The sequence below is a fragment of the Ammospiza caudacuta genome, chromosome 4 (genome assembly GCF_027887145.1).
Source record: "Ammospiza caudacuta isolate bAmmCau1 chromosome 4, bAmmCau1.pri, whole genome shotgun sequence".
In the NCBI taxonomy this organism is placed as follows: Eukaryota; Metazoa; Chordata; class Aves; order Passeriformes; family Passerellidae; genus Ammospiza; species Ammospiza caudacuta.
This window is the reverse complement of record NC_080596.1, coordinates 71,373,823-71,389,389: the sequence shown is the minus strand read 5'-3', so window position 1 is coordinate 71,389,389 and position 15,567 is coordinate 71,373,823. Positions and strand designations below refer to the sequence as shown.

General features: G+C 49.4%; 1 protein-coding gene across 1 annotated transcript in view; it reads right to left on the bottom strand.

Moving 5' to 3' along the window:
- Positions 1-7,133, bottom strand: part of EXOC6B (exocyst complex component 6B) — a 291,158-nt gene extending 284,025 nt beyond the window's left edge. The window contains exon 1 of the mRNA XM_058804404.1: positions 6,958-7,133. Within this exon, the coding sequence (XP_058660387.1) occupies positions 6,958-7,070 (113 nt within the window). The 5' untranslated portion in view covers positions 7,071-7,133. The remainder of the gene's footprint in view (positions 1-6,957) is intronic.
- Positions 7,134-15,567: the final 8,434 nt, after the last annotated feature.

Genomic DNA, 15,567 nt, shown 5'->3' with positions numbered 1-15,567 from the left:
ATAACAAGAATCACCTGGATATCATCTGAAGATTACAAAAAAAAAACCACAGAATCAAGCAAGGAATAATAAGAATCGCCTGAAATCATTGCCAGGGGACACAAAAGGCATGGAATCAGGCAAGGAATAACCAGAATCACCTGGAAATAATTGTAAGAGGACAAAAAAGCCACAGAATCAGGCAGGGAATAAAAAGAATCACCTGGAAATTGTTTGAAGAGGGAAAAAAAAGCCACAAAATCAGGCAGGGAATTGCAGTCAGAGGTGCAGGTGCAGGGACAGGAGCCACAGCTGAGCTGGCAGGGCAATGAAACCACTGAGAGGGGCAATTCCTGCTGGGACCGGGGCAATTCCTGCTGGGACCGGGGCAATTCCTGCTGCAAAAGGGAAAGCAGGAGGGGTTTGCAGCCTGATGGGATTTTAAAGCAGAGAGAAGACACAAAACCACGGTGAGCACACCTGGGTGGCTCCCAGGGCTGCTTTATCTCCTCAAATGTTGATTAAAAACCTTTGGAATTTATCGAAGGCTGCTTAAAGGTCCTGCAGGAGCTGCCCAGGGCTCTGCAGGGCTTGCACAGCTCAGGGTGGTGAAGCAGAGAGGATTAAAAAGTGACTTAATCCAGGCTGGGCTTGAGCCAGGAGGTGACACCAGGTGTGCAAGGACACTGCAGAGCAGCAAGGACAGCAAAACATCCCCAGGGGGAGAATAAAAACTGCTTTAAATTATTTAAACTGATTTTAAATTATTTAAACTGCTTTTATATGACTTAAACTGCTTTTAAATTTAGATATTATTGGGACAGCCCTCAGATTGCAGGGAAATGGGTGACGTTTTGCTCCCATTTTATGGGGTGCCATAAGGAAACCCCACTGTCACCCATCTCTAGAATGACACAGGCCAGCACTGATTAAAAATAATACAAACAGTTTTTGTAATATATAACACAAAAATAAATACAAACCCCAGCTCAAAGGGACAGAAAGAGTGAGAAACTTCAATTAAACACAATAAAAATGAGAGCGCTTGGGTATCACAGTTAGCCAAGAGCTGGTTTTAAGTTAGAAGGTTTCTCTTTCTTTAAAAGCTTTTCAAACATTTTTCTTACAGATATTTTTTGTAATATATAATACTAAAAATATTTAAATATATCAATATATATCTATATGAAATATATACACATATAATTATATATTTATAAAATATATATATACACACACACATATAAATCTCTAAATACAAACCCCAGCTCAAGGGGACACAAAGAGCAACAATTAAACTTAATTAAATTAAATTTAATTAAACATAAAAGAAATGAAAGCACTTGGGTATCACACTTAGCCAAGAGCTGGTTTTAAGTTAAAAAGTTTCTCTTCCCCTAAAAGGCCTTCAAGCATTTTTATTACAAACATTTTTGTAATATCTAATTATAAAAAATATTTAAATATATCAATATATATCTATATAAAATATATATTTATATATAATTATATAGAATATATATACTATATAAATATGTATAATAACTATATATGAATATATATATATAAATAATATAACTCTATAAATATATAAATAAATATAAATATATAAATAAATATATCTCTAAATACATACCCCAGCTCGAAGGGACAGAAAGAGCAACAAACTTGAATTAAACACAATAAACATTAGAGCACTTGGGTATCAAAACCAGCTCTTAGCTAACTCTAAGTTAGAAAGTTTCTCTTCCCCTAAAAAGTCTTCAAACATTTTTATTACAAACATTTTTGTAATATATAAAAATTAAAATATTTATATATATAAAGATATAAAATAATACATATATAAATATATATATATAAATAATATATATATCTAAATACAAAACCCAGCTCAAGGGGAGAGAAAGAGCAACAAATTTTAATTAAACACAATAAAAATTAGAGCACCTGGTATCACAGCCAAGAGCTGGTTTTAAGTTAAAAAATTTTCTTCAAGCATTTTTATTATAAACATTTTTAGTAATACACCATATTAAAAATATTTTGAAATATATCTGTGTATATATACATAAATATATAGAGATTTATATATAAATATATAAAATATATTCAAAACAAAAATATAAAATATCTCTAAATACAAAACTCAGCTCAAGGATACAGAAAGAAAAAACTTCAATAAACACAATAAAAATGAGAGCCCTGGGGTATCACAGCCAAGAGCTGGTTTTAGGTTAGAGAAAGTTCTTCAAACGTTTTTATTTTGTAATACATAATACTAAAATATTTTAAATACATCTATATAAAAATATAATTCCATCTTTTATATATAAATATATTTTATATATAAATATGTAAAAATATATAAATATAAAAAACACATAAATATATATCCATATATAATATATATATATAATATATCTCTAAATACAAACCCCAGCTCAAGGGGACAGAAAGCAAAGACTTCAATTGCACACAATAAAAATGGCAGCACTGGGGGTATCCCAGTCAGCCAAGAGCTGGTTTTGAATTACAGTTTCTCTTCCCCTAATAGGATTTCTGACCCTGCAGAATGAAAGGAATCTCCCAAGCCCAGACCAAGAGAGGACCCCAAACCCCTCTGGAAATTCAGGTGTAAGAGAGAAGGGCAATGAGAGCAGGAGATGCAATTAGCAGCAGGGTGTAATTAGGAGAGGCTGGAGGGCAGGGAGAACATCCTGGCTTGGATCCCAGAGCATCCCAGCGGGCTGAGCTCGGGGTCCTCCAGTGCCACCGAGCCTGGCAGGGCACAGAGCACTGGGCTGCGCTGCCAGTGCCATCAAGTGGGGTCCCCAATTCCCCCATCAGGGTCCCAGTGCCCCGTCAGGATCCCAATTCCCTCATCAGGATCCCAGCGCCCCTCATCAGGGTCCCCAGTGTCACCAGTGGGGTCCCCAGTTCCTCCCATTGGGGATCCCCAATTCCCCCATCAGGGATCCCCAGTGCCACCAGCAGGTCCCCAGTGCCACCAGTGAGGTCCCAATTCCCCCATCAGGGATCCCCAGTGGGGTCCCAATTCCCTCATCAGGGATCCCCAATTTCCCCAGTGGGGTCCCAATTCCCTCATCAGGGATCCCCAATTTCCCCAGTGGGCTCCCAGTGCCCCATCAGGGATCCCCAATTTCCCCAGTGGGGTCCCAATTCCCTCATCAGGGATCCCCAATTTCCCCAGTGGGGTCCCAGTGCCCCATCAGGATCCCAAGTCCCTCATCAGGATCCCAGTGCCCCCAGTGAGGTCCCCAGTTCTCCACTGGGGCCCCCATTCCCCCATCAGGGTCCCCAGTGCCACCAGAGGGGTCCCAATTGCCCAATCAGGGATCCCCAATTCCTCCACTGGGATCCCAATTCCCCCATCAGGGATCTCCAGTGCCCCTCACAGAGGTCCCCACTGCCCCAGAGAGGTCCTCAATTCCCCCATTGGGGTCCCCAGTGCCCACCAGGATCCCAAATCCCCCACTGGGGTCCCCAGTTCCCATCCCCAGCAGGGCCGGGCTGCTCCCCCCGCAGGAGCAGAGCTGGGAGGGACCCCAAGGAGGCCCCTCCTGGCAGGAATTTGTGCCCCTGGCATGTGCCACCCCATCTGAGCCCTGGCAATGTCCCCAGGAGCCAGGAAGTGACAAAATCCAATTGTGCAGCTATAAAATGACAATCCTGCACACCAAAGGAACCAATAAAAGCACAATCCTGCACCTATGAAATGCCAAATGTGCACAGCAAAGGGGTCAGGAATCCATAAAGCCCCAATTCTGCATCTTTAAAATGCCAATTCTGCAAACCAAAGGAGTCGATAAAAGCCCAGTTCTGGAAACCAAGGGGGTCAGGAACTCATAAAAGCCCAAATCTGCACCTGTAGAAGTAAAATTCTACACACCAAAGGAATCAAGAAAAGCCCAATTCTGCAGCAATAAAAGGCCAAATCTGCAAACCAAAGGAGCCAGGAACCCATAAAATCCCAATTCTGCACCTATAGAAGTACAATCTAGACACCAAAGGAATCAATAAAAGCCCAATTCTGCAAACCAAAAGGGTCAGGAACTGATGAAAGCTCAATTCTGTACCTATAAAAGGCCAAATCTGCAAACCAAAGGAGTCAGAAACTCATAATAACCCAATTGTGCATCTATAAAATGCCAATTCTACACAACAAGGGGGTCAGGAACCCATAAAAGCCCAATTCTGCACCAATAAAAGTACAATTCTGCAAACCAAAGGAACCCATAAAAGCCCAATTCTGCACCATTAAAAGTCTAATTCTACAAACCAAAGGGATCAGGAACCAATAAAAACCCAATTCTGAACCAAAAAAGCACAATTCTGCAAACCAAGGGGGGACAGGAACTGATAAAAACCAAATTCTGCAAACCAAAGGAATCAATAAAAGTCCAATACTAGAAACCTAAAGGAACTGATAAAAACCCAACTCTGGAAACCAAAAAACCCAGTAAAAACCCAATTCTGCACCAGCCAAAGCCCAATTCTACAAACTAAAGGAACCAATGAAAACCCAATTCTGCAAATCAAAGGAACCAATAAAAACCCAATTCTGCACCATTAAAAGTCAAACACTACAAACCAAAGGGATCAGGAACCAACAAAACCCAATTCTGAACCAAGAAAAGTGCAATTCTGCAAACCAAGGGGGTCAGGAACTGATAAAAGCCAAGTTCTGCAAACCAAAGGAGCCAATAAAAAACCCAATTCTGCACCAAAAAAAGTCAAATTCTGCAAACCAAAGGAACCCATAAAAGTCCAATTCTGCACTACTAAAAGTCTAATTCTACAAACCAAAGGGATCAGGAACCAATAAAAACCCAATTCTGAACCAAAAAAGCACAATTCTGCAAACCAAGGGGGGACAGGAACTGATAAAAACCAAATTCTGCAAACCAAAGGAATCAATAAAAGTCCAATACTAGAAACCTAAAGGAACTGATAAAAACCCAACTCTGGAAACCAAAAAACCCAGTAAAAACCCAATTCTGCACCAGCCAAAGCCCAATTCTACAAACTAAAGGAACCAATAAAAACCCAATTCTGCAAACCCAAGGAACAAATAAAAGCCCAGTTCTGGAAACAAAAACAACCAATGAAAGCCCAATTCCACACCAATAAAATCCGAGTTCTGCATCAATAAAAGCCCAATTCTGGACACCAAAGGAAATCAATAAAAGCAGAGTTCTGCATCAATAACAGCCCGATTCTGCACCAATAAAAGCCCAATTCTGCAAACCCAAGGCATCAATAAAAGCCCAGTTCTGCCAACCCAAGGAATCAATAACAGCCCAGTTCTGCCAAGCCAAGCCCCAGCACTCCAGCCTGGCCCTGAGCTGAGCCCTGGGAGTTCCTGGAAGAGAAGCCAGCCTGGCTCCTGGACACACAATTATTCCATGATGCCCACAAGAAATGAGTCACCTTTTCTAAAAAAAAAATAAAAACAAAGTTTCCACCATCCTCTTTTCCTCCCTCGGGTGTTTACCCTGAGCTGGGCCAGTTTAACTCTGCCATTCTTGCTGATCATTAATTATAATTAAACGTTCCCCACATCCAGCAGTGAATGAATAAAACCCAAATCCTTCCCAGCCCGGATATTTAACAGAGTCAAGCGAGTTCTGTGGAAATGCAAAGCTCCACATCAAACCCAGCTCCTTACCTAACTTCAATATCAAGAGACGAGATCAGCTGCACTTTTTGTCCTCTGAAATGGAAAAAAACCACCCACACTCCTCACCCTGGCAGCTCCCACCCATCCAAACCAGTTTTTGCAGAATAATAAATCTCATTCCCACTGCTCAGTTTGCCTTGAGAAGCTTCACGGGAGAACTCCAGGAAGCAAAGTGCAAGAATTCCCAATAAACCAGGAGATGGGCGATGCTGGAGCACACGCAGGGCTCTGCTGCTCCATAAATCCCAAAGTTTCCGTGCCCAGCTCGGTGCCAGCGCTGCAGCATCGCTGCAAAGCCCAGAGCTCCGAGCCTGGCTGGGCACAGAGGCCCCAGGGGCTGCTCCAGGGGTTCCAACGGGGAAATTGGGAACAGAAATAAATCCAGGGGAGGCTCCAGCCCTGAGCGCAGCCAGCCCTGCCCAGCTGGGGCTGATGCGGAGCAGCCCAAAGCCCGAATTCCCCTCCCGGAGGCACCGAGCTGAGCTCCGAGATAACGGCGTTATCTGCTCGCGGTTTAACCCCGGGATTGCTGAGGGTTTCCGTGATGCTCCCGGTGATCGGGAGGAGCTGGAATTACCCCCATCCGTTCGGGTATCACAAACAATCCCCCCATCCATTGGGGTATCACATACACACCTGCCTCGGCAAACGCTTCGGGGGGACTCCAAGTCCTTGGGAGAACTTCTGCAGCACTTCCAGGGCGGGGAACGACGGGGGAATTACAAGGATGGGGGAATTTACAAGGATGGGGGAATTTACAAGGATGGGAGGAATTGACAAGGATGGGAGGAATTGACAAGGATGGGAGGAATTGACAAGGATGGGGGGAATTGACAAGGATGGGGGGAATTATCTCAGGGTAGCGATGCTGACTTGTCCAGCAAGCCACAACAGGGCACGGATGTGGATAACTGATCTAAAATAATGCCATTTTTTAGGAAATCGGGCGATTCCTCATCGGACCACTAACACCACACCGGGCACCGGGGCCGGAGCCGCGCTGCCCAAAGCGAACCCCGGGAACGGCGGCTCCGGAGGGACGGAAAGGACGTGACGGAGCGGGGAAGGGGCGAACCCCGGCAGGGAGCGGGGCTGTCCCGGGGGGCTCGGAGAACAAAGGAGCAGCCCGGGGGTGACACGGTGACACCGGCTGGCACAGGGCACGGGCGGCGCTGCCCCGGTGACCCCGCACAGCCCCGCCGGGAGCGCCCCCCGCATCCCCCCGAGCGGAGCAGGATGCGCGCTCTCCGCCCGCTTCCCCCGCGCTCCCGCACCTGAGCGTGGGGCCGATGCAGGCCGTGTCGGTGCTCTCGATCTCGCGCAGGATCCGCTCGTGCTCCGCCGCCGTCTCCAGGCTCTCCAGCTCCGCCATCTTCGGCCGCTCCATGGGGCCGCTCCACCTGCGCGGCCCCGCCCGGCCCGGCCCGGCCGCCAGCGGCACCGCCGGGGCTGTTCGGCCCCGCTCCGCCACCCGCGCGGGGCACCACGGGACATGTAGTGCGGGAGGGGCCCGCGCCGCGCCAGGAACCATGGGAGATGTAGTCCGGGAGCGGGGCTGGGCCGCGCGGCAACATGGGAGATGTAGTGCGGGAGGGGGCCGGGCCTGCGCGGCCGCTCCGCCCAGGGAGGGACGGACGGAGCAGCGCGGCCCCGGGACTTGGGGGAGCGGCGGGAGATTGGGTGGGGAGGGTGTTGTACCCATGAAGGGGACACAGCCGTGTGTCTTCCCCGTGAGGACAGAGCGCCATGGCTTGGACATCTCCGTGAATGACAGAGCACCATGGTGCTGTCCCCATGCTGTTCCCAGGAGAGGACACAGCCCCATGGCACTGTCCCCGTGTTGTGCCCATGAAGGGGACACAGCCCCATGGCACTGTCCCTGTGTTGTACCCAGGAAAGGACACAACCCCATGGCATTGTCCCTGTGTCCTCCTCCGTGAGAGGACAGAGCCCCATGGCTTGGATATCTCCGTGAATGACAGAGTCCCTTGGCACTGTCGCCGTGTTGTACCCAGGAAAGGACACAGCCCTATGGCTTGGACACCTCTGTGAATGACACAGCCCCATGGCAGTGTCCCCTTGTCCTCCCCATGAAAAGACACAGCCCTATGGCACTGCCTCGTGTTATTCCCCATGGTTTAGACACCTCCTTAGGGGACACAGTCCCATGGCACTGTCCCGGTGCTGTACCCAGGAAAGGACACAGCCCCACAGCACTGTCCCCGTGTCCTCCCCATGAGAGGACACAGCCCCATGGCACTGCCTTGTGTTGTACCCATGAGAGGACACAGCCCCATGGCACTGCCTTGTGTTGTACCCATGAGAGGACACAGCCCCATGACACAGTTCCTGTATTGTGCCCAGGAAAGGACACAGCCCCACAGCAGTGACACCGTTGTGACATCCCAGCAGGACAGAACCTGTGTCCCTGCCCCGAGCAGAGGCAGCCCCTGCTCCTCCTGCCCCATCCTGTCCCCTCCTGCTCCATGCTGTCCCTCAGCCCCATAAGTGATGTAAAGGTGACTGCGGTCCCAAATTGTGAGGAAAATGCTGCTGGAAACAACCGGTGTCCCTCAAAGAGACAGAGGAGTCCTGCAGCTTTATTCAGATAAAGGTGGAGTTCACCAGGCACAGCCTGAGGGGTTTTCTCTCTCTGTATCTCAGTTTCAGAGGGTGCAGCCTCCCTTTTATCCTAAACTCTGACCACCTGTTGCTTGCCCCATCCTTTCCCCATTGCCGAGGAAGGTGCGGCTTTCCCAACCTGCTTGCTCCCTCTCCCCCCTTGAACTCAGCATTTCACCCCAAAGTTCAGGAACTCCGGCTTGTGCAGCCCCATCTGTTTCAGGAGAGTGGCCGAGAACACCCTTGGGGGGCTCGGGAGTCCTGGAATGTTGCCAGAAGTGTCTGGTGGCTGGACTTTGATCCTACACAGGAGACGACACCTGTATGAGGATAGGAGGAATTCACTGGGTGAATGGTGAAGGGATAAGTTGATTAGAGTGTAAAACACAGGGTTTAGGATTTCTGTACAGGGGGGTCTAAAGAAGTAAGATGGAGGAATTGGGGTGTGTCCTCTTCTTCTTCTTCTTCTTCTTGGCCTCCATCTTCTGTGGTGATGGTGGCACTTTGGGATTGGTTATTACTAAAAGTGCACCGGTTAATAAGGGTAGAAGGTATTGGGGAAAAATTATAAATATTGTATATGTAACTTCAGGTATATAGATAAGTGACCGCCCCAGGGGCTCTCAGTGTGCCCATGGCTTGCTGTGCAGACCTCTGTTGGGCCGAAAGAAAATCTTTTAGATAAACAATTAATAAACACCGAGACCGAGAAAAGATCAGAAGTCTCTTCTCGTCCTTTGAAGCGTCGGCTCTTCAAGGCCATCCCTGAGCCTTTCCAGGCCACCTAAACAGCCGAGAAACCGACACAGGGTGTCCAGGATCTGTGACAAACCCTTGAAATGAACTCCAAAGCGGCTTGAAATTAACCAAAAGTTAATTCATTCAGGAAGTCCCACTTGTCTGTTTCAAGAATCAGGATGCCCATGCTTGTGACAAACCTGCTGGTTGAAATTAACCCCAAATTTCAGGAGCTCCCTCCCACTTGTCTGTTTCAGGAGTCAGGGTGAAATTAACCCCAAAGCTCAGTAAGTCCCATTTATCTGTTTCAGGAGTCTCACCACACTCTGTGACAAACCCACAGTTTGAAATTAACCCCAAATTTCAGGAGTTCCCACTTGTCTGTGTCAGGAGTAGGGGTGAAATTAACCCCAAATTTCAGAAGTTCCCACTTGTCTTTGTCAGGAATCAGGGTGAAATAACCCCAAATTTCAGCAGCTCCCACTTCTCTGGAGTTTCAGGAGTCTGTCTGGGCTCTGTGACAAACCCTTGAAATTAACCCCAAAGTTCAGGAGCTCCCACTGGTCTGTGTCAGGAGTCTGTCCCTGCTCTTTGACAAACACGCTGCCCAAAGTCACTAGAATCATTAAGCCCCAGCTTGAAGCCGTTCCCAGGCACCCTCTCCCCCCGGAGAGAGTTCCTGTTATCAGTTTCTTGGGAAAACAGCGCTGGAATGTCCCGTTCCCAGCACACCTTATCAGATGCTGTCCTAGCAAGGGAATGCCACAGTGGGATGGAGAGCAGGAATCCCAGATTGTGGCACCACCGAGGGCTCTGCCTTTGCTTTTGTTGTTTCACCTTCTGAGATAGAAATAAATTTCTCCAGCTGTGTGAGCACACCTGGGCCTCCCTCAGCGCTGCTTGTGAGGGTGGAACGCTGCTGGTGTAAATAATGTGGAACTATGGAATGGGTGGGGTTCAAAGGGACCAAAGATCATCTCATTCCAACCTCCCTGCCAAGGGCAGGGACACTGCCATTGTCACTTTATGAAATGAGAAGGGGATAAAAGAACTCCTCAGAATGAGGCTCCAGGACTGAAACAACACAGGCAGAGTGAGGAAAGCCTGGTGAAAACTCTGAGTTATTAAGGTTGGAAAAGGCCTTTAAGATCATCCAGTCCAACCATCCTGCAGCACTGCCACCACTGACCCTGTCCCCGAGTGCCACATCCACAAGGCTTTGAAATCCCCCCAGGGATGGGGACTCCAGCCCTGCCCTTTCCATGAGGAATTTCCCCACTGTCCACCTGGACCCTCCCCTGAGCTGTTCCCTCTGCTCCTGTCCCTGTTCCCTGGGATAAGATCCCAAATCCTCCCCCGGCTGTGCCCTCCTGGCAGGAGCTGTGCAGAGCCACAAGGGCCCCCTGAGCCTCCTTTGCTCCAGGCTGAGCCCCTGCCCAGCTCCCTCAGGGATTCTCCAGCCCCTTCCCAGCTCCCTCAGCCATTCTCACCACACTCCTGCTCCAGCTCCCTCAGCTCACATGGAGCTCACAACTGTCCCTGCCGCTTCCCAAGCACGGTGTCACTTTGGATGTGACACCAGGGAGATGTGTCCTCTACCAGTGTCACCATGGGGATCTGTAGAAGTTTTCCTAGGACCAGGAATTGAAGAGACACATCAGCAGTGGGAGGAATGGGGGTGAAAATCCCAGCGTGGATCCTGATCTGAGGCTGGATCAGAAGCTGTTCCCAGGGAAGTGAGGCAGAGCCTCCACAGCTCCTATGGAGCCTCCACAGGACCTTAAAGCCCATCCCATTCCACCCCTGCCATGGCAGGGACACCTCCCACTGTCCCAGGTGGATCCAAGCCCCAGTGTCCAACCTGGCCTTGGGCACTGCCAGGGATCCAGGGGCAGCCACAGCAAATCTGGCAATTCCAGCCCAGCCCCTGCCCACCCTCCCAGCCAGGAATTCCTTGCCATGATCCCATCTAAATCTCTCCTCTTTCAGTTTAAAACCATTTCCGCTGTCCTGTATAAAAAGTTGCTCTCTCTATTTTTTTTTATAGCACTGGAAGGCTGCAGTAAGTTTTCCCTGGACCCTTTGCCTCTCCAAGTGAGCACCCCCAGCTTTCCCAGCCTGGCTCTAGAGCAGAGCTGTTCTGATGTTCATATTTTGTTCTAGCCCTCCAAACATCTTTGGGTTCCTCCTCTGGCCTGGTTTCAGCAGCTCCACGTCCTCCCCAGGGCTGGGGCAGCTCTGCAGGTGGGGTCTCACCTGGGCAGGGCAGAGGGGCAGAATCCCCTCCCTGAACCCCTGTTGCTGCTCAGGATGAGCTCAGGATGGGATTGGCAAGGAACAGAAATCAAATGGTCCCTAAAACCAAAACCCAAAGGGAACCCCATCCATCAGCTCCTCCCTGACATTGTGTGGCCACAGCATCACCCCAGCTCCATGTCCAGCTGATTCCCCACCACCACCTCCAGCTCTGCCCGGGATAAAATGTTCCATTCTGTAAGAAAAGCTCCACTCTTAGTCCCCAGCCTGTAGCATTTGTCACCTTCACATGAATATTCATTGCTGGCGTCTGCCTGGGATTTGTCCTCATTATTTGCTGTCACACAAACTTTGTCCCGTTTCAGAGCTTGTCCACAAGAAGTTGATTTATTTATTTCTTCTCCCCAGTCACTGCCATAGCCATGCTGAATGGGTATTGTTGGAATTTATTAATCAAATCATCGGGCAAGGCCAACACGGGTGTAGCAAAGATGGCTCATAATCCTAAAAAATAGGATTGGCTTTGCCTGACAGATTCTATTGGCCTTAAACCCTTCTGGCTGCCATTAACCCCTTTATGTTCCCTTAATTTCCTCCTAATGAAGCTCCAGATAATTGGGTTTTATGGAGCTGACAACAGCCTGGTAATGCTTTAAAATCTCCCCCTTTTCATTGCTGACCTCGCAGTGTTTGCCAGGCCTCCAGAACTTCCCTAGTGGGCCAAAACTTCCTAAAAAATCAATGGGATGGGTCAGAGAAGCCTCGTGTGCAAGTTCCTCTCTGGTTCAACAATCACCTCTGTCCATGACTTCCCAAAGCCAGGAGCAGCTGTCCCAAATCCCTGGAGCAACACAATTATCAGAATTTATTTAATTTTATTTTGTTTTTAACTTCACAACCTCTTACTTTTTGTGTTAATTTCGAGGTTTTGTTTTGTGCTGTGGTTTGGTCAGCTCCTGCAACCTCTCCTGGCTTTTCTCCTTCCTTTTCCCCTTCTCCCTGCTGGATTTTCCAGTGGCTCTGTGCTCTCCTCCCTCCATCCAGCAGTGACAGGCAGGAGGCCAAGCCAGGCTTCAACCTGCTCTCTCTGGTGCCATTCAGGAAAACATTTCTCAGTGGGATCACGGGTTTAGCCACAAATCCGGGAATCAAACAAGGCCAGACCTGGAAAATCCCTCCTGCAGGACACTCAGGGGATCTCCCTGGGCAGGGCACTCCTTTTGGGCTGTGACCTGAATCCCTGGAGCTGCTTCCTCCTCGCCATCCCCAGCTCCTCCTGCTCTCCCTGCTGCCCTCAGCAAGCCCCAGCTCCCAGCTGGACACGCTCAGGGCTCAGTTTCCCTCCCCAGAGCATATGGAAGAGGTTTTACAGCCACTCCTGTGAGCCACAGAGGAGTCTGATAAAAGGATCCACGTTTACCCCTGAAAGAATTTCCTACCAAGGTCACTGACACAGAAACCAAGAAGGAAACAAGGATAAATAAGAGAAACCTGCAACTTCCTACTCCAATGAGCACTTTGTTTGTCTTTCCTGACCAGTGAGTAAAGGGGTTTGTTGGCCTCACGTGGATTCATCCACATAACCACAAAATAGTCCAGTCTTCCAAATATTTCAATCTCCACAAGGTATTTCTGCAGGATAAATCTACATTTTCCAGCCACAGCACTCAGTGGTTAAAGTCCTGCTCTGTGTTATGTTTAATGACTGAAATCAGTTTTTAAGCTTAATATTTTAAGCCTAATATTCCAAATATTCCAGTCTCCACAAAGTCTTTTTGCAAGATAAATCCACATTTTGCAGCCACAGCACTCAGAGGTCAAAATTGTGCTCTATGTTACATTTAATGACTGAAATCAATCTCTAAGCCTAATATTCCAAATATTCCACTCTTTCACAAGGTATTTCTGCAGGACTAATCCACATTTTCCAGCCACAGCACTCAGTGGTTAAAGTCCTGCTCTGTGTTACATTGAACGACTGAAATCAAATTTTCAGCCTAATATTTTAAGCCTAATATTCCAAATATTCCACTCTTCCACAAGGTATTTTTGCAGGATAAACCCATTTTGCAGCCACAGCACTCAGTGTTACATTTAAGGTCTGAAATCAATTTTTAAGCCTAATATTTTTGTAGTGTTCCCCAAATCCCTGTTTGGGACACACCTGGATGCTCCAAATCACAACTTCTGTATCCGTATGGATTTTATTCCACTTTTTCATCTGGCTATAGGAAATTATTATCTGGGCAGACTGGAGATGGATTTCAGCATGGAGTTCTGGCTTCAACCTTCCCAGAATTTGCAGAAATCACAGAATTCCCCGAATGACAAGGTTGGAAGAGACCTTCAAGATCAATGAGTCCAACCCATGCCCTGACACCTTAACTAAACCAACATTTGTGAAGAATTTTTCAAATCTGAGTTCCTGCTTTCATTAAATCCAGCTCTGGGATCTCTAGTGGAGATTTGGGGTGAAGATCTTTTGGCAAGGTGTGCTGGGGTCTCTAAAGTGCTCCCAAATCCCCCAGGAAGGGCTTAGCTCCACCGAGGCAGGATTTGAAGACCTAAGAGGTGAATCCCACCCGAGGGCTGTTCCATGTGGGAATTCTGTGCTTGGGCTGCAGGATGGCAAAGGAGGGGCCACAGTTTATGAGTAGGAGGGAGATCTCCCCTCTCATCCCAGAGATGAGAGATCTCTGGGACGAGAGGGGGAAAGAGATTCCCTCCCTGCAGGCTCCTCCTCACAGCTGCAGGAGGGGGGATCCTGCTGTGCCTCTCAGCCCATCCCATCCCATCCCATCCCATCCCATCCCATCCCATCCCATCCCATCCCATCCCATCCCATCTCATTATCCCACCCCATCCCATCTCATTATCCCATCCCATCCCATCCCATTATCCCATCCTATCATCCCATCCCACCCTCCTTCCTGCCAGGAATCCAGCTGGATGCAGCCGGACCCGGGGTCAGTCCTCAGGCTGTCTGGGGAGGTGACACAATGAGCTGTGGGGACAGACACCCGGGGGTCCCACAGCCAGGGTGGCCTTCGGGCAACTCAGGAGTCAGCGCTGGGAGCCACGGCCATGGGGACAAGTGACAGGGCCACCTCGGGAGCCATGGCTATGGTCACAGCAGTCAGGGACACCTCGGGAGTTACAACAATGGTGACAACAGCCAGGGACACCTCGGGAGTCACAGCAATGGTGACAACTGCCAGGGTCACCTTGGAGTCGTGGCAACAGTGACAACAGCCAGGGACACCTTCAAAGCTACAGCCACGGTGACAACAGCCAAGGTGACAACTGCCAGCCCCACCCTGCTGCAGAGCCACAGCCACAGTGACAATAGGGACAACAGGCAGGGCCACCTCGGGAGCCACGTCAGCGGTGACAGAAGCCAAAGTCACCTGGAGTGGCTGCCAGCCCTGCCCTGCTGCAGGGACAGAAACCCCCAGGGCTCCTCCTGAAAGCCGTCGGTGCCACTCCTGTGCCCCAAGAATTGAGAGGCTCCTCTCCAAGGAGCCCTGGCAGTGCCACAGCAGGGCAGTGTCACAGGGCAGTGTCACAGCAGGGCAGTGCCACAGCAGGACAGTGTCACAAAATGGCAGTGCCACAGGACATTATCACACCAGAGCAGTGCCACAGCAGGGCAGTGTCACAGCAGGACAGTGCCACACCAGGGCAGTGCCACAGGACAATGTCACAGGGCAGTGTCACAGCAGCACAATGTCACAGGGTGGTGCCACAGCGGGGCAGTGCCAGCTCCACGGCGTTCCCACATCCCTGGGATGGGGTTTCCCTGTGGAAGGGGTTCCCCCTGAGGGAATCCCTTCACATCCCTCAGGATTTTCGGTGTCCCTGACACAACCAAACCTGTACAAGTTTCCCAGGGCAGGGCTGGAGTCCCCATCCCTGCAGGGATTTCACAGCCCTGTGGCTGTGGCCCTTGGGGACAGGGGCAGTGGTGGCCCTGGCAGTGCTGGGGTGGTTGGACTCACTGATCCCAGAGATCTTTTCCAGCCCTGAGGGTTCTGTGATTCCCTGGCACCAAGGGAAGAACCTGAGCCAGAGCCTGAGCACGGATGGAAGAATTCTGTGGATTTCCTGCTGATCCCTGTCCGGATCCAGGCCAAGAGGTGCCAGCCCCGTATTCCCAGCGCCAGAGGGTTCCTTGGGACCTGTCCCTGTCACCTCCCGGGGCTTGGAGTGCAATGAGTCCCCCCAGCGCCGGCTGCGAGGGATGCAGGGCAGCCTCGGGAATTGTAGAG